Source organism: Drosophila teissieri, chromosome X (assembly GCF_016746235.2).
Source record: "Drosophila teissieri strain GT53w chromosome X, Prin_Dtei_1.1, whole genome shotgun sequence".
Lineage (NCBI taxonomy): Eukaryota > Metazoa > Arthropoda > Insecta > Diptera > Drosophilidae > Drosophila > Drosophila teissieri.
In genome coordinates, this window is record NC_053034.1 from 7774601 (window position 1) to 7798921 (window position 24321).

A 24321-nucleotide genomic window follows, 5' to 3' on the forward strand; every position below is an offset into this window, starting at 1 on the left:
CAAATCCAAGTATATAGTATATACACTATATAATATAGCACCCATTGTGTACTCACTTTCAATGGAAAAGTACACACGTTGGGGCGGCGCAAACAAAGAACTACAACCAGAAGAGAACCCATCCAAAAACCCAGCAAAATCCAAAATCCAAAACTCAACGCGGAGCAAAAATGTCAAAAAAGCTGACAAATTTAGCAGAAATAATTGTCGAGGCAAAAACGCTGGCAGCGAATAAAAAAAAGCTGCTAAAAAACGAGAAATAAAAGCACTATGTCGGCCGAAATCGCCGATCGCTGCGCCCAAATAAGTACGCAGCCCATGGGGGGTATACATGGGGTCCAACACCACCACCCCCCCCCTCACCCCACAGAAACATAGCCCCCCTTTTTAGAGGGGGTGGGGGTGGCAGCAACAAGACGTTGAGCCGATCGATCAATCGTAAAAAACCCGAAAAGCCGCAGCAAGAGATTCGCTAAGGGAGCCGAAAAATCATTCGATTTTCGGCATCTTGTGTTTTTGCTACACTTCTACAAAATAGCATATATTTTATAAGCATCTATTATATTAGCATCTATTCTATAAGCATCTATTATATTACAGATTGCAGCCTTAAATTGTAACAACTTGTGTGGCAATTGATGTTAATAAATTGCTTGTAATTAAAAGCAATGATTTGTGTATTATTTTGCAATGGCCAAGTTGACATTAATTAACATAAAATATATAAATTAGGAAAAATATATTTTCGAGGCTGAAAAAGATTATTTTGACATGTATTCAATATTTTTACAGGTAATTGATTATTGCAAAAACATTACATATATTTCTTAGAAAATGTAATGAAATGCATAAATATTGCTGCCAATCATGTGCTGCAATCGCAGTAAATATAGTAAATAATTCAATTATAGTCAAAAAAACAAGTAAATAGTTCTTATCGCAGTGTAGCCTCTCTCTTTCGCTCTCTTAGCGGCCATTCCTGCGCAATTCTCTTAAAATGGCGCTCGAACGGTAATCATACGATTCGGTCACACACACACATGCGCGCCGCGGATCGGCTCTATATATATTACTATATCTCGGCGGCGGGAGCTCATTTCTTGCAGAGACTTCGTGCCGTGAAGATCGAAAGAAAAAGCGAAAAGCAGCTGAAGAAAAAGAAAGTAACTCGAGCAGCGAATTAAAACACAACTGTGTGGCTGACAACATTTTTTTTTACCGTGCAAAGTGCAGTTCCTTGCGCATTCAACTCATTCAACTCATTCAACCAGCAAACCAAGAAATACAATATTTATCGGGTAAATCGCGTAAGTGCGGCAAAGTGCGAGTGCAAGAGACGCTGAAAAGAGCGATACAAAAAGACGCGACTTCGTAGAGCAGCAAAAAAGAGAGCTGGAGTCTAAACACAAAAGTATCTGCAAGTAACGAGCCATAAAGTTCCAAGATGACAACCAAAATGGCAATTAACGCAAAGGTTTGTAATCGAAAGTAATGAAATCCACCATCATCACTATCATCCCAATCATCATCATCACAATCTGAGGCGCCGTCAGGAAATCAGAATTTTAAGTGCTCATAGGCTAGCAACAGCGCAAAATCGGAATAAATATAATATATAGAATCCGCCGCTTGATTTGTTTATCAGTCCAAAAAAGTCACCACTCTTGCTCTTAATTTCAAGTAATATATGCAATATATTTCTTTGTTTCCCAAATATGCCAGTTGAAAGTGGTTGTTTAAAAATAGCAATCCCTTTGAATTATAAGCAAATGTTGGCAAACTCGAACAGTTTTGATGCTTCGAAATCCGGTAGATGGACTATCTCCAGACTTCTTTTTCTAATGGGTAGATTATGTTTTCGAACAACCTGACACGCTCCCAGCACTCCAGACCACTTGTGTATAAATAGAATAGCGCCCATTAATACTTTATTTTGGACATTTATGGCCTGTTCTTATCGCTTTCCACCACCAACAAAAAAAAAAAAAGAAAAAAAGAACAGTGATAAGTGCTATGGGCAGGCAGACTTATAGACGACATTCTCGGGTTGTTTGCACTCCGATTTTCGAACTAGTTTTTGGGCAGTTTTTCGAGTAGTTTAAATCAACTTTTTGGTTTGTTGTTCGCTTTGGCTGATGCAATGGCGACCATGGATGTCAACTTGGCGTTTTTCTTTTGGCTTAGTCGGCAGCTTGGTCGATTTCATCAGCCATCTAAGGTCTAAGTAATCGAATCAAAAAACGAATAAAACTACAGAAAGATTAGGCTTCGAATCGAATCGAATCGAATCGAATCAAAGCCGGAATCGAATCTAAAACCGCTGACTTCTCGTCTGACCTACAATACAGACCACATATATGGGGTTACATCAGTCCAAGCCGCGCAAACGAGACCGTCTGCCTTGCAAATTGGGAATTAATTAATGTGCAAATCATTTTCGGCAAATCAACGATTTTCGGTTGGGGTCTAGACCCTAACCAAATTAGCATACAATCAGTGATGGGCAGTGTGGATTTACTTAACGCATTGTTTCCAAATAATAGGCTAAGCTACTTGGCTGTCAACAGAACACAAGACTTACCTATTATTTATTTATAAATTTTGTAATATTTGCAGGATATTTTCCGCAACCAGCACCGCCTCATCCGCTTCCTGGAGCAGTCGATCCGGTTGTGCAGCAACCAGTCACTGAAAGCCGCCCAGGCAGCACAGCAGCAACAGAAGTCGTCGTCGTCGGTGGACTTTGAGATCACCGCCTCGGTGGACGCCCAGTACACCAGTGCTCCGGAGCCCATCAAGCACGACAAGAATCTGGGCCACCAGTTCCGCGCCTCCCAGCTGTCCGTGCGACTGGCCGCTCCGGAGCAGCTGCAGCCCAAGCCGGACAACGATGGCGAACTGGGCTTCGGGCGCCTCTTCACCGACCACATGCTCAAGATCTACTACCACAAGAGCCTGGGCGGCTGGCAGCGACCCGAGATCACGCCGCTGGAGAATCTAGTGATGCACCCAGCCGCCAAGGTGCTGCACTACGCCGTTGAGGTAAGTCATTCAGCTTGGGATTGGCACATATAGATTATAATAATACAGAACTAGAGAGCCTGAACTTTAAATAACTCAAGCTATTACTTCAAAGATATATTACTACCTCAGTGCTCAGCTTTTGAGTAGAGCAGCTAGCAGCAACGATTTGCTCCTCGACTTGGCAAATATTTACGTGACTTGAAAAGACTTTGTAGTCCCCAACTTTCCAAGTCCCAGTCCGTAATCTCTGTAAGCCAGTCGCACGTGTGGCCTGTGATATATAGTATATACATGTAGTATAGTGCAGTCCGAACCCAAATCGAAATCGAAATGGAAATAAGCGACTGTTGCCAGTGGTCTTATCAACCCTATGCCATTCATTCCATTGCAGCTCTTTGAGGGCATGAAGGCGTACCGCGGCGTCGACGGCAAGATCCGCATCTTCCGGCCGGACATGAACATGAACCGCATGAACCTGGCCGCCCAGCGCTCCGGCCTGCCCACCTTCGAGGGCAAGGAGTTCGTCCAGTGCCTGTCCCGCCTGCTGACCATCGACTCCGAGTGGGTGCCCCACACGGACACCGCCAGCCTGTACATCCGCCCCACACTGATCGGCATTGATGTGAGTATAACCTCTACCTCTAGCTCTACTTGGGAATATCATTGGCTAAACTGTTTCGATTGCGATTGGCAGCCCACACTGGGAGTGGCATCCTCCGACTCGGCCCTGCTCTACACGATCCTCAGCCCCGTGGGCAGTTACTTCAAGACGGGCTCCTCCGGCGCCGTTTCCCTGCTGGCCGATCCCAGTTATGTGCGTGCCTGGCCCGGCGGCGTGGGCAATCGCAAGATGGGCTCCAACTACGCACCCACGATCAATGTGCAGAAGGAGGCGGCCGCCAAGGGACTGCAGCAGGTGTTGTGGCTCTATGGCGAGGACCACCAGCTCACCGAGGTGGGCACCATGAACATCTTCATGTTCTACGTGAACGAGCAAGGAGGTGAGTGTCCTATACCCTGCAGGAAATGGTGGAAATTGCTTGAGTCTAAATGGATTTCCTTTGCCATTTTGCAGAACAAGAACTGGTAACACCACCGCTGAGCGGCCTCATCCTGCCCGGCATCACCCGCGACTCCATCCTGCGCATGACCCGCCAGTGGGGCAAGTTCAAGGTCAGCGAGGCGAACATCACCATGCCCATGGTCTGCGAGCTCCTCAACCAGGGAAGGGTAAGTAGTCTTGCAGTAGTCTTTTCCCCCCCTCGGAACGAAACTCATTGGATTCTCATTCTCTCGATACAGCTGCTGGAGCTCTTTGGAGCGGGTACGGCGTGCGTTGTTAGCCCCGTGAACAGGATCAGCTACCTGGGCCAGGATCTGTACATACCCACCATGGAGCAGGAGAAGCCCGTCCACGAGCTGATCCGCGAGACGCTCACCGACATCCAGTACGGGCGGGTGGATCATCCGTGGTCGGTGGTGATCGACTAAGTCACCGATCCCGATCCCGGCCAGAAACCATGCTCCCTTTTGTTTCCCCCTAGCCCATCCCATCCCATCTTATCCCATCCCATCCCCTTCCCCTTCCCCTTCCCGTACCGTGTATTAGTAGGATTTAGTGCCAAGTGTTTTGTGGGTTGCCAATGTGCTCGAATTTGTTTCGTTTATTGTGCATTTATCTATATGCTTGCATATGCAGATATATCCAATATATATACACATATATATGTATATATATAATATAGTAGTATATAAGTCGAGGGCCGATCCGTTAAGTTGCATTTAAATGTATATTTATTTATTTATGTGAGGAATTCGAATTGTACATAATTCCAACTGGTTCAATGTTATTTATAGTTTTCCAAATTATTTTCATATTTTTAGTTATGCGTGCTTGTGTGTGTGTGTGTGTTACTTTTTTTTTGTGCTTGTTTCATTTTGAAGCTATGAATCGTCTTTTTGCGCTTTTACTTCCAAGCAGCATCGAAAGCAAGGCAAAATTACTATTAAAACTACACAAATTTAGACTAGGATAAAGAGATCGAGATCGAGTTTGAGAGAATTCCCCATCCAGGTGGCTGGAATTAGTTGAAAACGTACCGGAGGCGAAATGCATTTATTAGCGAGTAAGTGAGTAAGTGATCGAGGCGTTCTTGGAGGTAAAAGCGGCACGAGAGGCACGAGGGCAGCAGCCAGCCAGCTGCGCCGAGCTGAGCTGTGACTGAAGCTAATCTGAGAACCTAAACCTGAACCTGAACCCGTCAGTAGCACCTAGGCCTAGGCTGTAGATCCTAACCCGAATCAAGCTGTATACTATACCTGTAACCTAGTCGATAAGCGATGAATAAACGATGACAAAACTCAAGAACCTGTGCTCTATGAATGTGATATCTTGCACCTTCTAACCATCAACTAATCATCTTATATCCTATATACGTTTATATCTGAGATACATTTTGCAATGAAATTGAAAGTTTGGCGTCCTAGCAGAATAGCAAGCGCCATCTATCGGCAGCTAGTTTACTTTGAAATTGGTTAACAGAGTATCTTTTATTTGGTTGAGCATACTTTTGGGTGGCTGTGTCTAAAAAACGAACTCTAGAAACACTAAACTCGTTAAATAGTCAGCCACTTAAAAATGTTAGCATATAATACAAAATTATAGGATACCGAATTATGTCGTGGCATATCTTTAGAATATATCTCGATTGAATAGATTAAGTTCGTAACTTACCTAATTACTTTCAGTTGCATAGGATAATCGTAGTTACATTCCTGAAGATGCACGAAATGGACAGCTGATCAGAAAGCGAAAAGAGCCAAGCAAAGCGAAGTGAGGTGCACTCTGGAGAGCCATTATCTTGGTAAGTGCGAGTATCTTTGTGGCAACTGTTGTGCCCACCTTGTACACCTCGACAGCGGACACTTGTGACAGCGAATGCATCTTAGAGATACAGATACATCCGAAGACAAGGCACTTTGGCTGGCACTTGGGGCCAGTTTTATCAGCTCTGCAGTTGAACAACAACAATTCGCTGACCGATATGGATGGTACACAAGTTGGGGGCTCTTGTTCTTGTTGGCATTTCTGTTATTGGCCCCGTTTTCGGTAAACAAGATAACATGGCACATCGATGATTCGGAAAGTGGATCGCGGGGATCCTCAAAATACTCAGAATACTGATTATTACTAAGCATTTTCTGATTGGAAATCGTCGCCAGATAACGCTAACGCCCCAGCCCGAATATATCAGAGCTAGTCCAGTACCAGTACAAAGGCAGCAGGCAGCAGGCAGAGTCGAAAAGAAACCAGCAAAACAAAAACAAAAACAAAAACAAGAAAAGCCGCAGCAGCAACAAAACACTGAAAGCAAAACAAACAGCGATAAAATCCAGCAGCGAGCCACACTCGAAATACCCTACTCAAATTAGGAAATCCTTAACATATGAACTCAAGCCAAGTGTTCTTAAGGTCCTAAGTAAATGCCTTAGGTTTGATAGCTTGATAGCTTCAAGTGCATCTATGTGCACTTCATATATCTGCTTGTAACTAAGCCATTTATGTGAATTTTAGTATGAATTTTGGTATACGGCCAGGAAATGCCGTGATAAGTCCTGCTACTGATTTTCACCACCAACCGAGTGGTAATACCCGAGTTACGATAGTTGGTTTTTGCATATTCCGCTCTATTTTGCTGCGGGCCACACCCTCTTTTCCAAAGGGCAATGCAGTCGCAATGTCCCCAGCTCTGCGAAAGAGTACAGCCAGTGTCAGCAGAGGCGGCGCAGAGGAGCAGCAGTGGGGGGCAGCAGTGCGGGGTGGAGGGTGCGGGGTGAGGGGCCCCATATGCAATGTACATATGAACAAGAAGCCGGTCTTTTTTGTCTCTGTTTTTGTTTTTGAGTTCGCCTTTTTTTCGTTAGCATCTTGTTGTGATCGCTACGCTGCTCCGCTGCTCCGTTGGCTTGTTTTTGCGGCGCATTTAATGAATGCGCCCCGTAAACCCTGTCCCCCCCAACACTCCGCACACTCCGCACACTCTGCACACCACACACACACACACACACACACAGCATAGCAGACACACACACAGCACTCCGCACAGCACCTCAACGCACACCTCCTCACCTCCTCACCCCACCCCCACCCACCACTCAGCTGCGCAGTCGGCGTCGACGCAGCGGCACTGCGTTTAAAATGTCGCAGCGACGGCGCTGCGGAGCTCAGTCTAGCAGCAAAAGTCCAGCAGTCCGGTTCCAAAGCGATCCGATCTCAGTCTCCGTCTCCGTCTCAGTCTCAATCTCAGTTTCGATTTTGAATCCGATCTGGAATTTCGAATTTGGATTGTACTGCAGTGCACTTTTTTTTTCGTCGTTGTACTCTAGTCACTTGGAGAGATATATACGTACATATATATACATATATCAGCGAGATGTCGCAGCCACTCAAGTTCTACTTCGACTTCCTGAACCAATCGAGCCGGGCGCTGTACATCCTCCTGGAGGCCTCCAAGATCCCCTTCGAGGCCATTCCCATATCGATGCTCAAAGGTGAGTGGGAAGTGGGGAGTGGGAAGCGGGGAGTGGGGAGCGGGGAGTAGGGAGTAGGGGGTAGCGAGTGGGAGTATTGGGCTGGGAGTACGTGAGCGGCGGCACACACAGCCACATCTATAAGACATTTTTAGGGCCCAAAGGTCGCACCAAATCGACCGACAAACCAAAATGGAAAAATGGAAAAATGGACAAACCAACGACCAACTTACACATTCCTATGCATTTGTGCTGCCCTTTGTGTTCGATATTTTTCGAGTCGATTGGGATTGGGGAGTTTCCAAATAAATTTTCCGCTCGTTAAAAATTCCACAATCCAAACGAAAAGTTTCCAAGGCGAGAAAGCGGACAGACGTTCGTTATTCATTATTCGAAATTAGTGTCACTCAATCTGAAAACAATTGTGGAAATGTGGAACATAGATTAGTTGGGTTCAATGCAAACGTGATTGTTCTCAAAAATAATTTCTTTGCGAATGCTAGATAAGATTAAGGAATTCGATTCGAACGTGAGGATACCTCTGAAGTGTGTGCAAAAGTATATTCATTTTATTCACAAGTAATCGTGTTTGCTTTGAACGTGTTTGCTGATAATCTTAGTAACATCCTAACAGGTCAATTCCCAAATATGGGGTTCAAAAGTACAACCTATACTATATACTAATCTTGATTCGGCACTGTCAGCGTTCCAGTTACTGGGGCCCGACTGTACCCAAAATCCAGGCTGCACTTTGCTCGTGTTTACTAGAAATCTAGAAACCGATCTTTGCGCTGGTTTTATCACCTGCTCGCCAAACTGGGACACTTATCAAATATTCGATGAGATCTGGCGATTTGTTTGCCACATTGTTATTGCTTTACCATTTACCATTAACTTTATCTGTATCTGTAGCTGTATCTGTATCTTTACCCATCGCTTGAGTTTTGTTTTCCTTCGTCTTTTGTTGTTGATGTGTTTTTTTCTGTTTACCAAGCTGCGCGTGCGCTTAGCACTTTTTGAAGACCACATACATACACTCGAATGTGGTATCCATTTAAGCCATTTGGGAGGAGGGCTGGGGGGGCTTCACATGTGTGTTGTTGGCGTCTTGGTCGTTTTGCACTTGGTCAAGGTTGCGGAAACGCCGTAAAGTGCAGAATTGATGCGAGGATGCAATCAGTGGCCACATTAACGGCTGCATATATAATCGCGATATGTGGATAATGTCTGGTTAGTTGGTTGATGTCAATGCAGCTGGTAAGTTGATATCCACATACGTATGTTACATGGTTATACCGGGATACCAACTACAGCTACTCCTCCTCCTACAATGTCCGAAACCCAGCTATGTTTCCATCTTTGTGGCCGCTGGCACTTGGACTTTGCACTCCGGCCAGCCAGTTGGTGCGCTTAGAAATCAGAGTCGTCGCTGCATTGGCTGCCTTTGCTGCCTCTGCGAGTGGAGGCAACAAGACAACCTTGTGGAGGTTAAAGACTCCGCGGCGGGGGCCAGCACTTTCAGTGGTTTTCAGCAAACACATGTAGATATGTACTTATGTATGTGCCACAGCTCCATGCATGGGTGTTGCTACTGCTGCTGAGCTCACCCGGTTTACATGCCGACCGGGCATGACGCAAGGAATCTAATCTGGCGGGAAGTTTACGAGCTCCACTGCAGTGCGGATCAGGTGGAAATCGAATGGAGCTATTGGTCTATTGACACCATAAACATTGATATTCTCCAACCCAATCTGGTGGTGTGCCCTTCAGATGGCTATCTACGAGTGGTCCTACCGATTTGCGGTCTTCGAGCCGAGTTCCCAGAGGTCATATTGGGTTATAGCTCAGGTAGCTTTAGTATGCAGTTTCTATGCCTTTCTAAACGCAGCCATACCGACTTTGACTGCACTCCATGGGCCAGTAGCTGAGTTACCCGAGATCGGAGCTGGTTAGACGGGTTATAGTTGCTGGTCGATGGGAATAGAAAACGAGGAGCACATGTACTATATGTATCTGCTGATGATGGGATTTATGGATGATTATGGGTAATAAGCTACCAGCGATAAGAGCAGGTCTTTTAATTAGCTGCAGCCATATAGTTTAATGGACTGCCACAATGCAGCTGCGATAATAATCCTGCCGAGCTTCCGGCTGCCCTTTCATTGTGGCCCGTGGGTCAGCACAGATCTTGATCACGAATCTCCCATTGCCTGGATGGGGCCAGCATATGCCCACTTTAATTTCCCAAATGGCAGCAATTATAAAATTGAAAAATTGAACAATTGCCGCCGCCCATTCGCAATCTAATCAGCTGACTGTCGGGAATCACAGCTCGCCACTAACTGCTAACTGCTTACTACCAACTGCCAATTGCCACTGCTGGCTGACTAATCAATTAGGCTTCCACCAGCATTTGCCCAGTTAATTTCTTGGCTCATTCACACCACCACCCCCGAAATCATGATGCGCTGGCGGGGATTGGCACCTCGGTTGGGTGTGGATGTGGGCATCCAATTTGCTTGTGCACCCATCCAGATGCCAAAACCAGAACGGGTATTTTTAGAGCCGGATGCCTCGCAAGTGCCGCACGATTTTCCACTGCTCCACGCCCACGATGACCTTGATGGGCTGGACAAACAGTGGAGACGACAGCACTCCAAACAGGCGACATTGACAATGACTTTGCCTGGTGCCGTTTGCCTTTCGCCGGCCAGACACGCCCCCCTTTTGAGGGCATTCAATGCTCCATGCCCAATTCCAATTCCAAATTCAATTCCGATTTCAGTTCGCTTATCGCGCGTTATCAGGTTTTTCGAATTCGGCACCAGTTGCCTCGTGCAGCAATATCTCGTTGGGATCAGGCGATCCAGCGATCCGGCGACTCAGCGATCGGAAGACCAAAACACGCAACTGCAAGATTAAAAGCTAAAAATAAAACCTGCTTATTAATTAGGGGAGAAATTGGTGTTTGTTTTCAGATATGTACATTATATATATATAAACAGCTAATTGTATTGTTCAGTTCACAAAGGCATTCCGAATATGTGATTTTTTATAAAGCCAATTAGAGACTTCTAAAGCAGCTTATCTGCACATTGAATATGAAAGCAGTACACATATTACAAGACTTTAATTGATATCTTTCCTTCTCCTGGGCGATTCCAGGCGAGCACCTGACTGGCGAGTTCCGGGACAATGTGAACCGGTTCCGCAAGCTGCCGGCGATCATGGATCACGGCTACCAGCTGTCCGAGAACGTGGCCATCTTCCGGCATCTGGCGCGCGAGAAACTGGTGCCGGAGCACTGGTATCCGCGGCGCCATCTCGGCCGCAGCCGCATCGACGAGTACCTCGCCTGGCAGCAGACCAACATGGGTGTGGCCACCACGGAGTACTTCCAGCAAAAGTGGCTGGTGCCCTATCTGCAAAAGACCCGGCCAGCCGATAATGCGGTGAGTCATCCTGGTAGCTAAATTCCAAATGAGGCAACTCCAACTAATCACTGTCCATCATGGCAATTGCAGGTGAATCTCGCCAGCAAGCAGCTGGAGCACACGCTCAACGAGTTCGAGCAGCTGTTCCTCAACTCCCGCAAGTTCATGATGGGCGACAACATATCCTATGCGGACCTCAGCGCCATCTGCGAGATCGACCAGCCCAGTGAGTAGAGTAACCTTTTAGCAGCTCTGACACCTGGTACTAATCTGGAACTACATTGCAGAGTCCATTGGCTACAATGCGTTCCAGAACCGCAACAAGCTGGCGCGCTGGTACGAGACGGTGCGCGAGGAGCTGGGTCCCCACTACAAGGAGGTGCTCGGCGAGTTCGAGGCCAAGCTGAAGGGCAGCGGCAGTGGGCAGCAGCAGCGGGCGGTGAAGCAATAGCCGATGCAGTCGGTTGGATGCCGCCAAACTTGTTTAGTTCCCTAAGACAATCGACTATTTAATCTGATTTTTTTTTGTACGCTCTACAGATATTGTATTTTTGTGATTATACTTGCTCTTCATATCCAATAAGTTTGTAGCGTACCCATCACACTTGTTTTAACCCTACCATTTGTGTTAACCCTACCATTTGTGTCAAGTAATGCTCATTTGTTAAACCCTACGAAAAACAAAAAAAAAAACGTATATATAATAATAAAACTTAGTTGTTAAATATGTATTCTAATTGTTCGTATATAAAGTACTCTAATGATTGTTAAAATATCGCCTTTCTTTCGCTGACGTAGAACAGAAACTTGCTCGCCTTTGGCTAGACATTTACATTTACGCTTTATTCGACTCGATTAACATTTGTGGGGGATTCGCTCTGGGAGCGGTGCTCGCATGTGTGCGGGATTCTACGGATTCTAGGGGTCTGCACCACGTCTACATACATATGAGGTGTACAAAATAGGATCTGCCTTGTCATATCACAATTAAAAGTTGTATACACAGATAGAGAAATGCTTGCTGCCATGCACAAGAGAACTTCCACATTGCCTGCTCACTGCATCACTGCGTCACTGCATCACTTCATCGCCGGATCGGGAAAAGCATCGCGCGGCGGCTTGAAGCTCAGCATCATGATGTGTCGCGCATACGACTTGGTGGCCCGGAAAAGGGAGTCGGTGCCATGGAGGCGATCCAAGACGCCCAGCACGCCGAAACAGTTGTTGAACCTGTCGGTCAGCATGGAAAACATCATATCAGTTAAGTTTATATCGGCAATTTGCAAGCAATTACTTTAAATGGTGAAAATCATGCGCCTCGGGACTGGGAAAGAACGGCAGGTGATAGCCGGAGTGGGCGTTGAGCGTGGAGAGGATGGCCAGGGCGAACCACATCCACGCGGTGGCCACATGGCTGCCCATGAGAAAGACGCCCAGGAAGGGCGGCAGCAGGTTGCTGAAGATGTGCTCAATGGGATGGCAATAGATGGCCGTCACCGAGATGGGTGCCGTCCACTCGTGATGCTGCTTGTGGATGTACTTGTAGATGTGCTTGTGGTGCAGCAGACGGTGCGAGTAGTAGAATCCCAGCTCCTCCATCAGAATGCACACGGTCAGCTCGAAGCAGACCCAATGGAATGTGGGCAGGTCGCGGATGTCGCTCAGTCCACGGATCTCCATCAGGCGGTAGCTGGCGTAGGCCAGTGGTATGCCCACGAATATCTGGTTGCAGACCACGCACCAGATCACCTAAAATTGGGAGGTCAGTCGTGGGGTCAATTGAATCGATCGATTGCATACCTTTAGCAGACGACGAACTTCGACGGGCTCATTGGTGCCCGGCTGGATCTTGTACTTGCGCAGACAGGCGGGCCGATTGGTCAGGTCCATGAAGGTGTACAGTGTGCCCACGGTCCAGTAGACGATCATCGTGAATATGGTGGTGCCAAAGACCCACAGCACCATGGGCTCGTCGCCTGGAAGATTTGTGCATTTCAAATTGAGTTCATTGCTGTGATAAAAGAGTTTGTAAATGACTTCAAATGATAATACAAAGGTGCCTTAAAGTATGCAACAAACTATCTGGAATCCGGATTATGTGAATATATTTTATGAATTTACAAAGATATCCTAAGGCAGCGTTATAACAAAGCAGCAGCCATAAAAATAAAGCTGGCCAATAAACCCATAAAGATAAAAGGCTTTGCTTAAAGTTCTTGCTGCAATAAATGGTGCGAATTGCAAATCGTGAGCGCTGTAGGGAAAACACAATTAAACGCGCCTATGAACCCTGTTTATTCAGCATCCGACTTTGAGCTTCGGCAAAATCGGCTCACCGATGAGCTGGGAACATTGAGCCATTGAACATTGTGCAATGCGTTAATTCTCGTATTTGCCCTGGCCAAACAGAGTTATGGTAAATTAAAAAGTATACCCAACCCGATTGGGGCTTATATGTGGATACTAAGCATTTGTTTGCCGAAGAATTCAAATTTGAGTGAGTAACGCGGCGATTCATTTCGCCTAATTGGCAGCACTTCTGGCTGCATTTGTATCTGTATCTTTTGCATGTGTCTCTTTGTATCTTTGTATCTTTGTGCCTGTGTCCGTGTGGCTTTGTGTCTTGGTGTCTGTGCGATGGAATTAGTAAACAAAACAGTTGATGTTGACATTTTGTTGTGTCGCCAGTGGCAGAGAGTTGCAATTTGCACATTATCTCGCTTATGCACACATTCACAATGCAAGAGAGGGGCAAAGTTTAGTTGTCCCCCTCGACGTTTACCTGTGAACTTCTCCATTCATTTATCCCCTTGCTGTGGGGATACATTACTTGTTAGATGCACTTACCGAACGAGTCGATGAATTTGTCCCATTGCGACTGCCAGAAATCCCCGGAGGCGCCCCAGAAGCTCTGCAGATGCCTGGCATAGATGTAAGAAACCTCCATGAATTTATCCTCCATGGTTCGCAATCTCTGTGTATATGTTCTGGTTTTGGTTCTGGTTCTGGTTCTTGCAGAATTCGCTTTCTCCCGATTCTTCGCTCTTCTGGCCAGCTCTTTCTCTCGCTTTCTTCACGCCAACACACGCAGTCTTCGCTGCCGAGCGTCGCAAAAGCAACTGGCGATTGCGATCGCATGGAAAAGCGCAGCTCGCAAGCCAAAGCTCAACTTGGTTCCAGACTCTCGCCGAAAATGAGAAAGAGAGTGTGGCGAAGAAAGCCCATTTCGGGCACCCGAACTGTGGATACCCTGCCAAGTCATTTGCTCTCTGGGAATCTATGCTACGGATGCTATGCTTTGCTAATCTCGATCGCATGGGCAACAATGCAAATGGCTGATTTCCTGATTGCACTTTCAATCCATCTTATACCCTACAGCAATCAAGAGTATACGCTCAAACGAAGAGCTAAACAAACAAGCTGATTATTATGCCATTCTCTTCACCTGCGAATATAGTGAAATCTAATGCAACTTTTATATAATGGTCCACTCTGAGGTCACAAGGGCTATCGACTTGGAATACTGTTTTTAATTTAACTAATGCGAATCTAATAATCCACTCATTGCCCCCCTAAACTGCGATTATCTATTATCTCTACTAATTGAGTGAGTTGGTCCAGAAGCTTCCACTGCGATTGAAAATCGGTGTGAAAATGGCCAAGCCCTAAACGAGGAGAGGTGCCAGAAGGCGGGAGGAAGCGCATTCCCTGCCAGAATCCGGATAGTAATTACCAGGTGAGCACGTTGCGGAACAGAATGAAGGCGGCCAGGGCGCAGGTGATGATGAAGATGACGCTGTGCAGCGAGGACAGCCAGACGTCGGCGGTGCGGGCGTCATCCCAGTTTTGCAGCGGTGAACCGGGGCCACTTGGTGTCTGATCCTTGGCATTCTGGGGATTCAGGAGATTAGCATTATTTGGATGAGAGATTCCAGCCGGCTTACATCATTCAGATTGAGGTAGACCGGCGGCAGACCCGCCTTGTCCTTGAGGATTCCGCCGCCCAGCGAAGAGGAGTAGGCGCTGGAGGAGGAGTAGGAGGAGGTGGAGGACGAGGAGCTGTTCCCAGTGCTCCCCGTTTGCAGGGACACCGAAGCTGGCGAGGATGCGGATGAGGAGCCCATGCTATTGGGCGGTTTTCCGTGCGCCGGATTCGACATATTTACGGCTTCTTCTCGAGTATTTTCCCGATATTCCTTGCTTTCCTCGCTTCAAAACTTTCCCAGCTGAGCTGCTCTATCGCTCTCGCTCGCACTCTTTGTGGATTTTCCTTTGATTTTCTCTTGTTTTTGTTGTGGCTTTTCCGTTGTCCTTGACATTTAACGCACTTCGATTTTTCGATTGTTCGGCAGCTCTAAGTGGCCCGTGTGCGTGGCATTCGATAACGACCGGCTTTGTTGGCCAGCGGACTGAATAAATGATGATAATTATGAATAATTGTTAACTTTGCGACATGAACCGTTTGTAAAAGCCAAAACAAAAAAAGGCGAACGTTTATTTTTGAATTTTCCACTCAGGCTCTCTCGCTCGCTCTCTATTGTTATCTCGCACGCAGTGTGACCATGCCAGGCGGGCCAACGCAATGCCACGGCCACAGACAGTCTCACTTAGCGAGCACAGCCACCCTGTGCGTCGACTGGAAGAACTGCCACTTACCAACACTGCGCGCCAGTGCATAAACAACAAGAAAGAAGAAGAGCTACAACGGGGAGAAAAATCGAAGTTGCGCACTGCATTGGTATTGGTATCGCTATTGGTGTCTCGCCGTGTGCATGTGACAGCAAGTGCAGTTAGCTTCTAACTGTAAACGTTTCAGGGCCTTGGGATGGCACTCAAAAAGTAGATTCCACTGCGAAGTCCACACGAAACAGCATCCTCCCCACCCCCTGCGTTGGACTGTGCGATTTGGCATTCGCAGGCTGTGGCCACCCCACCGCGCACACCCCCCGCCCGCCCTCGATTCGCCCACAAATGGAGGAGTCCGGTCTGCCAAGCAATCCGTCTGCGGTTGCGTCACGTGGCCGCGGACGTGGTCGCCCGCCGAAAGTGGCGCCTCCAGCCATGGGACACACGCCGACGCACAGCAATGCAGCGCTAAAGAATGCCGATGCAGAGGCATCGCCCACGCCGCCAGAGGATCAGGATTCCGGACAGAGCGAGTGCCGGCGCAGTTCGCGCAAGAAGATCATCAAGTTCGATGTCCGGGATTTGCTCAACAAGAATCGCAAGGCGCACAAAATACAGATCGAGGCACGCATCGACTCGAATCCCAGTCCCGGCCAGTCGGCGGGCACAACTGGTGCGTCCACATCCACGACCATGTCTGCCGCATCAGCCGCATCTGGCAGTTCAGCCGCGTCCGTGAGCCGTTTGTTCTCCATGTTCGAGATGAGCCACCAATCGTTGCCGCCCCCACCGCCGCCGCCCGCTTTAGAGATCTTCGCCAAGCCAAGGCCCACACAGAGTCTGATTGTCGCCCAGGTGACCAGCGAACCATCGGCCGTCGGTGGCGGACATCCCGTACAGCCGATGGTCAATCAGCCAGCGGTGACACCTCGCAAGCGGGGTCGTCCGCGTAAGAGCCAACCAGCGGAAGTGGCCATAGTTCCAACTGTCATTGCACCCATCTGCTCCGATTCCGATACGAACTCCACCAGCACCACCACTTCCAACATGAGCAGTGACAGCGGCGAGCCACCAGGCTTTCCCAAACGGAAGCCCAAGTCCAAGTTGCGTGTCTCGCTCAAACGCCTCAATCTGTCCCGACGCCAGGCGTCCTTCGATTCGGGGAACTCACCATCGTCTTCTTCGCCAGAGGTGGAGCCACCAGCACTGCAGGATGACAATGCTCTGGACGAGCAGCCGGATCAGGAGCAGAACCTGACCGGAATGGTCGCTGCCGAGGAGACGTCCGATTCCGACTCACAGATCATTTTCATCGAGATCGAAACGGAGAGCCCCAAGGGGCAGGAGGAGCAGGAGGAACAGGAAGAGGAACGGCCAGTCGAAGTAGAGCCACAAGAACTGATCGACATCGACATCGAGCTGGCCAAGCAGGGACCCACACCCGACCCGGAACAAGATCTAGACGAGATTATGGTGGAGGTGCTCAGTGGGCCACCCAGTCTCTGGTCGGCGGACGACGAAGCCGAGGAGGAGGAGGATCTGACAGGCCAAAGAGCCACTCCACCGGAAAACGAACCGGCAGCAGACTCCTCCTCTCCAGCGCCACGACGCAGCAGGCGCTCAGCGCCGTTGAGTGGCAGCAGTCGCCAGGGGAAGACTCTCGAGGAGACCTTCGCCGAGATAGCCGCCGAGAGCAGCAAGCAGATCCTGGAGGCGGAGGAGTCACAGGACCAGGAGGAGCAGCACATACTGATAGATCTCATCGAAGACACGCTAAGTGAGCCAGAGGTCACGTCGTCGGTGTCGCCCATTATCGAGCACACGGAGGTGGAAGAAGAAATCGTAGTCGAGGAGAACCAGTTGGCGGCGGAGGTGGATGTAGTCCTTGAATCCAAGCCGGAATCGGTCATTGAAGCTGCGTCGCAGGTTCCAGAAACCAAAACAGCTGCTTCGAAGGCAGAACAAGTATTTTCAGAGTCTGACAAGATTGCTGCAAGCGTGAAAGAAGTCATTGCCGAGCCAAAGGTGGAAACTAAAGCCACACGGAACGAGGAATTGGCCACCGCAGTGGTTCCGAAGCCAGAATTGGTCACCGGAGATGTTCCTATTGCACAAGGAATTGCTGAAACCATCGAGCAACTACATGAAAAACCAACCATACAAACAAAACCACCTACAGAAACTATCATTGCAGAAACGAAACCAACCTTAGAAGTCGCAAAAGAGACGCCACCAAAAGATGAAGCGGCTGCCAAGCCAACGGAGGAAGATCAGCCCGCATCGAAGACGGCAGGAACTATTCCCGGCTCCGAACGAATTCCACCTATTGAAGTGGAAGCGAAAGCGGCTCCACCATTGCATTCTGATCATGACACCCGAGATAAAGCAATTGGAGAAGCACACGGCGAGCAAACGTCACTGTCAGCAGTAGAAGTGTCAAACACAAAGGCGGAAAAGACTGAGTTCCCGACTGAGCTCACTGCACGGAAGACTGAGACAGCGGAGGCGGATAGACCACTGGTCGCTCCAGCAGAACCCACATCGGACGAGACCAAATCCCGCGAAGATAGCGAAAGCAGCCAGGAGCAGAGTAAAGAAGCTGTGCTGGAGCTGAAGGAGCGCAACCACCAAGTGGAGCACAAGAAAGCACCGATGCCAGAGATGAAGGAGCGCAAGAAGCCCCACGCCGAAACTGCGTCCAAGAGGGAGAAGGAGCTTGAGAAACCAGCCAGATCCTCACCAGCAGCTGTGGCCAAAAAGGAACGAGTAGTCGACAGAGAAAAGGAGGTCGTTAAATCCACAAAGGAGTCCGTAACTCCAGCCAAACAAAAAGAGACTGCAAAAGCCGCAAAGGAAGCCGCTGCAAAGAAGGAAACTGAAAAGGAGAAGCCGTCAGCAAAGGATGATGCATCGTTATCTCTGGATGAACTGGACAAATCCTCCGTTGATTTTACCCCTAAAAAGGATACAAATACTGCCCCTATTTTGGAAAGGAGCAGCACCAAGCCACTAGAAGAATCTGCACAGTCAGAGATCTCGAAAGCCACATCGAATGAAGCTGCTGGTTGCGCAGCCAAAGAGGATGCACCCAAGGAGGAGCAGGCAGCAAAGAAACCGCTTTCCGACAATGCCACAACATCGGTGGCATCATCCACCAAGTCCAAGGAGAAACTCGCGGCCGGCTTCGTTGAGTGCGATGCCATGTTCAAGGCCATGGACATGGCCAATGCCCAGATGCGTCTCGAGGAGAAGAGCAAGAAGAAGCTGAAGAAGGTGCCGCCCAAGGTGGAGGCACCCAGTCCAGTACCCACCGCAGCTATGCCGGTTCCTGGCCACAAGAAGTCGCTGGCCAGCAAGGCCAGTTCGCGCAGGAACACCGTGTACGAGGACTCGCCCAAGCAGGACAGGCACAGCTCGCCCAGCTCCGATTCCGCTCAAGCAAACACCTCGGCCAGCAGCAAGTTGAAGCGATCGAGGGCCAAAAAGAAGCCTAATCCGCGACGCAGCACGATTTGCGAGGAGGCAAAGGATCTCAGAGCGAGCACGAGCAGCACACCCACGGAGGAGGTGGCCGCCAGCTCGCCAGTTTCCACCTCATCGGACTCCTCCTCGAAGCGCAACGCCTCCAAGCGAACCTCGAGTCCCGAGCAGCTGCCCGGCGGCTCCAAGTTGGACCAGCGACGCAACACCATCTGCGAGGATCGCCAAGCCGAGACCGCCATACCAGTGCCGCTGACCAAGCGCCGCTTCTCGATGCATCCCAAGGCGTCCGCGAATCCGCTGCACGACACCCTGCTTCGCACGTCGGGCAGGAAGCGGGGCCGCAAGGCTGGCAAGGAGTCACTGAGCCGCCAGAGTTCGCTGGACTCCAGTTCGAGTGCCTCGCAAGGAGCAACGAAGAAGAAGGCCCAAAAGTCTGCCGATGCCCTGAATGCGGCCCTCTTGGAAACGGAGTCGTCCGAGTCCACATCATCGGGCAGCAAAATGCGCCGCTGGGATGTGCAAACCTCGCCGGAACTGGAGGCTACCAATCCGCTCAGCGATATTGCCAAGTTCATCGAAGACGGCGTCAATCTCCTCAAGCGCGACTACAAGGTGGAGGAAGACCAACGGGAGGAGGGGCAGGATGAAGTGAAACGCGAAGCCAACCCCGAGGAGGATGAATTCGCGCAACGGGTGGCTAATATGGAGACCCCGGCCACAACGCCCTCTCCATCGCCCACGCAATCGAACCCAGAGGACTCGGCCAGCACCACGACCATTCTCCAGGAGAGCAACACCGGCGGCGGTGTGCGTCGCTCGCATCGGATCAAGCAGAAGCCGCAGGGACAGCGCGCCAGCCAGGGCAGAGGTGTGGCCAGCATGGCGCTGGCACCGATCAGCATGGACGAGCAGCTGGCCGAGCTGGCCAACATCGAGGCCATCAACGAGCAGTTCCTGCGCAGCGAGGGTCTCAACTCTTTCCAGCTGCTAAAGGAGAACTACTATCGTTGCGCCAGGCAGGTGAGTATCGATTGCGTCCACCACTGCAGGCTCCATAACTCATTCCATCCTCATTCATCATTTGTGTGCCTTAGGTGAGCCAGGAGAACGCCGAGATGCAGTGCGACTGCTTTCTCACCGGCGACGAGGAGGCGCAGGGTCATCTCAGCTGCGGCGCCGGCTGCATCAACCGAATGCTGATGATCGAGTGCGGCCCGCTGTGCACGAATGGTGCGCGCTGCACGAACAAGCGCTTCCAGCAGCACCAGTGCTGGCCATGTCGCGTCTTCCGCACGGAGAAGAAGGGATGCGGCATTACGGCGGAACTGCAAATACCGCCGGGCGAGTTCATCATGGAGTACGTGGGCGAGGTGATCGACAGCGAGGAGTTCGAGCGCCGACAGCATCTGTACTCGAAGGATCGCAATCGTCACTACTACTTCATGGCGCTGCGTGGAGAGGCCATCATCGATGCCACCTCCAAGGGCAACATCTCGCGGTACATCAACCACAGTTGCGACCCCAATGCCGAGACGCAGAAGTGGACGGTCAACGGCGAGCTGCGCATTGGCTTCTTCAGCGTGAAGCCCATTCAACCCGGCGAGGAGATCACCTTCGATTACCAGTACCAGCGGTATGGCCGAGATGCCCAGCGTTGCTACTGCGAGGCAGCCAACTGCCGGGGTTGGATTGGCGGCGAACCGGACTCGGACGAGGGCGAGCAACTGGATGTGGACAGTGACAGCGATGCTGAGTTGGACGACGAGGAGCTGGAGGCCGAGCCGGAGGCGGAGGAGGGCCAGTCGCGCAAGACATCGGCGAAGGCAAAGGCGAAGGCGAAGCTTAAGGCGAAACTACCGCTGGCCACCAGTCGCAAGCGCAAGGAGCAGCCGAAGCCCAAGGATCGCGAGTACAAAGCCGGCCGCTGGCTGAAGCCCTCGGCTGGCGGCCCATCATCGGCGGAGAAGGCCTCGCGGAAGCCGAAGGTCAACAAGTTCCATGCAATGCTCGAGGATCCCGATGTGCTGGAGGAACTCTCGCTGCTCAGTCGCAGCGGGCTGAAGAACCAGCTGGACACGCTGCGCTTCTCGCGTTGCATGGTTCGTGCCAAGCTGCTCCACACACGTCTGCAACTGCTCGGCGTGCTGACGCGTGGCGAGCTACCATGTCGTCGGCTCTTCCTCGACTATCACGGCCTGCGATTGCTGCATGCCTGGATAAGCGAGAATGGCAACGATGACCAGTTGCGAGTGGCCCTGCTGGACACCCTCGAATCGCTGCCCATTCCGAATCGCACCATGCTGAACGACAGTCGCGTCTACCAGAGTGTCCAGCTCTGGAGCAACAGTCTGGAGCAGCAGCAAGCTACAGCGGCGCATGCGTCGCAGGCGGCTCTGCACAAACGGATGCTAGCGCTGCTGCAAAAATGGCAAGCTCTGCCGGAGATCTTCCGCATACCCAAGCGCGAGCGCATCGAGCAGATGAAGGAGCACGAACGGGAGGCGGATCGCCAGCAAAAGCACGTCCATGCCAGCACCGCGCTGGAGGATCAGCGGGAACGGGAGAGCAGCAACGATCGCTTCAGGCCGGACCGCTTCCGTCGCGACACGACGAGCAGTCGAGTAAGCAAACCCATCCGCATGAGCGGCAACAACACGATATGCACGATCACCACCCAGCAGAAGGGCAGCAATGGCGCCATGGACGGCATGGCCAGGAGCGACAGTCGCCGCCGTTCCGACATGGGACCCTCGACGGAGCCCAGGCGCACGCTGTCCAAGGAACTACGACGCAGTCTGTTCGAGAGGAAGGTGAGTACATGAGTGTTCATGGCAATGACTGTTTCATTTATAATCTATCACAATTTTCAGGTGGCTCTGGATGAGGCGGAGCGGCGGGTGTGCAGCGAGGACTGGCGCGAGCACGAGCTGCGCTGTGAGTTCTTTGGCGCCGACCTGAACACGGATCCCAAGCAGCTGCCCTTCTACCAGAACGCGGACACCGGCGAGTGGTTCAACAGCGACGACATGCCCGTGCCAGCGCCACCCCGCACAGAGCTGCTGTCGCAGGCGCTGCTCTCACCCGAAATGGATGGCGGCCAGGCCGCTCCTGCCGTCGAGTATAAACTGCCGGCTGGTGTGGATCCCCTGCCGCCCGCTTGGCACTGGCGGATGACCAGCGACGGCGACATCTACTACTACAATCTACGCGAACGCATATCGCAATGGGAGCCACCCAGTCCGGAGCAGCGCCTTCAGACGCTGCTGGCGGAGGATACCACGCAGCAGCCGCTGCACGAGCTGCAGATCGATCCCGCGCTCCTGGCCAACGAGCTGATTCAGGTCGACATGGACTACGTGGGCTCGCTCAGTTCCAAATCCCTCGCCCAGTACGTAGAGGCCAAGGTGCGGGAGCGTCGTGAGCTGCGTCGCAGTCGCCTGGTCTCCATTCGACTGATTAGTCCGCGCAGGGATGAGGATCGTCTGTACAATCAGTTGGAGTCGCGCAAGTACAAGGAGAACAAGGAGAAGATCCGGCGACGCAAGGAGCTCTACCGACGGCGCAAGCTCGACGCCCCACCCGATGCCTCAGCCAATGCGGAGGATGCTCTGCCCGGCAAGCCGCTGACCATTCAGGCCTACTTGTACTCCTCCGACGAGGAAGCGACCGAAGCTCCAGCCGCGGAGCAGGCCACCATCGCCGCCGCCAGTGCCGCCGAGGGTACTGTGGCGGCGGACGACGAGCAGGCTTCACTAAACCTGGCACCGAGCACCAGTCACGCCGCCCTGGCGGCGCTGGGCAAGTCAGTGGCCCAGGCGACGCAGCCGAGCGCAGTGGGTGCGGCTGGCAAGCGGAAGCTGCCCATGCCACCAAGTGTGTCGGTCAAGAAGCATCGGCAGGAACAGAGGAGCAAGAAGGGCACGAGGTGAGTCTGCACTTGGAGGCTATTCATGCTGTTGGATTTATTCTAATCTATTCTATCTATGTGTTAGCAGTGCCCCGAGTCTCCTGACCACCAGCAGTGGACGCGAGGCCCACGAGAAGTTCCGCTTCGAGATCAGCGGTCATGTGGCCGATTTCCTGCGTCCTTATCGCAAGGAGAGCTGCCAGCTGGGTCGCATCACCAGCGATGAGGACTACAAGTTCCTGATTAAGAGGGTAAGCTGCGGCACATTTGTTTCCCGCTTCCACATTTCACTTACCCTCGAATCCGACTCTTCTTTCGCCCACAGCTAAGCCATCATATTACCACCAAGGAGGTGCGGTACTGCGACGTCACCGGCAATCCGCTGTCCTGCACGGAGTCAGTGAAGCACAAGTCCTACGACTTCATCAACCAGTACATGCGCAAGAAGGGACGCGTCTACCGGAAGCCAGCGGAGAGCACCATCTTCTAGCCCACTGCCGCCACTCCAGCGACTCCAACAACTCCAAGAACTCCAATGATTGCTAGCGAATAGGCCAGCAGAACCCGAACCAAATCCCACACGGAACTAAAACTATACATTTACTTTAGATACGAATTTAGTTAAGGAACTTAGACCCCTAGGATGCGATCTACCCCTCGAAGTGGGTAGCGTTTTTTGGGCGGGGCAAACGACTAGAACATTGTACATCTTCGAAGGAGATAGGAAATTAATGAATTGGCGGGCAAAGTAGGGGGAAAACTGCAAAAAATCCAAACTGGGGCTTCATATTTCCGATAAGTGGTTACAATCTGTAATTGATAAGCATTTTTATTTTCATTTTCATTGCTATTTACCAGCTGACAAACAATAAACATAAACACAATAACATAAAATGTAGTTCATTTCTGGTTTTATAATGATTTAACATGGAAAGAAAAGAGATGGCATGCTAGTTATATAAAATTCGAAATTTCTTTACCCCTTACTCCTTATTCCAATAAGAATACTGCTTACTGGGAAAACTGCTTACTTTTAAGTCAGTAGGGAAGCTTAGAACTGTACCAAAATGTTATTCTTAGCTTGGTGCCAAGTTTAGAACTAAAACAGTAGCGGCTAACAGCACTAAAAGTGCAGCCCCGTCACATTAAGCAGTTCTCTACTTGCCTCAACTGCTTTGCCACATGGCGCGCTTTTTGAATATTCAGCCAAACATTGCTTGTATTTATTTTATGAAAATATATACTTTTAGCCAGTTAAAATCATTAGTTATGAACTTTTAAGTTATTATCAGACTTTTGTGTGCTACTTGTTCAACT

At 50.3% G+C, this 24321-nt stretch overlaps 4 protein-coding genes across 5 annotated transcripts; 3 read left to right on the plus strand and 1 right to left on the minus strand.

The window, feature by feature from the left end:
* Positions 1 to 1094: 1094 nt before the first annotated feature.
* LOC122623160 (branched-chain-amino-acid aminotransferase, cytosolic) lies at positions 1095 to 5389 on the plus strand. The gene is made up of 6 exons (XM_043802138.1): positions 1095 to 1474; positions 2617 to 3042; positions 3416 to 3646; positions 3719 to 4025; positions 4100 to 4254; positions 4327 to 5389. The coding sequence occupies exons 1-6, from the start codon at positions 1445 to 1447 to the stop codon at positions 4513 to 4515; spliced, it is 1338 nt and encodes a 445-aa protein (XP_043658073.1). The 5' UTR covers positions 1095 to 1444; the 3' UTR covers positions 4516 to 5389.
* Positions 5390 to 7243: 1854 nt separating this feature from the next.
* Positions 7244 to 11719, plus strand: LOC122624401 (glutathione S-transferase theta-3). The gene is made up of 4 exons (XM_043803922.1): positions 7244 to 7575; positions 10720 to 11006; positions 11079 to 11214; positions 11276 to 11719. Exons 1-4 carry the CDS (start codon positions 7458 to 7460, stop codon positions 11437 to 11439), a joined length of 705 nt encoding a protein of 234 aa, XP_043659857.1. The 5' UTR covers positions 7244 to 7457; the 3' UTR covers positions 11440 to 11719.
* Positions 11720 to 11810: 91 nt separating this feature from the next.
* On the minus strand, positions 11811 to 15485 carry LOC122624400 (fatty acid hydroxylase domain-containing protein 2). Its single transcript, XM_043803921.1, has 6 exons — positions 14933 to 15485; positions 14722 to 14879; positions 13836 to 13909; positions 12789 to 12964; positions 12283 to 12737; positions 11811 to 12218 (listed from the first exon to the last, which is right to left on the minus strand). Exons 1-6 carry the CDS (start codon positions 15146 to 15148, stop codon positions 12068 to 12070), a joined length of 1230 nt encoding a protein of 409 aa, XP_043659856.1. The 5' UTR covers positions 15149 to 15485; the 3' UTR covers positions 11811 to 12067.
* Positions 15486 to 15684: 199 nt separating this feature from the next.
* Positions 15685 to 23898, plus strand: LOC122623286 (probable histone-lysine N-methyltransferase CG1716). Of its 2 annotated transcripts, none has more exons than XM_043802346.1 (5): positions 15685 to 20117; positions 20192 to 21907; positions 21968 to 23022; positions 23090 to 23255; positions 23330 to 23898. In XM_043802346.1, the coding sequence occupies exons 1-5, from the start codon at positions 15960 to 15962 to the stop codon at positions 23492 to 23494; spliced, it is 7260 nt and encodes a 2419-aa protein (XP_043658281.1). In that variant the 5' UTR covers positions 15685 to 15959; the 3' UTR covers positions 23495 to 23898. The 2 variants fall into 2 exon arrangements, with proteins under 2 accessions (XP_043658281.1, XP_043658282.1); XM_043802347.1 differs by having other exon boundaries at positions 23093 to 23255.
* Positions 23899 to 24321: the final 423 nt, after the last annotated feature.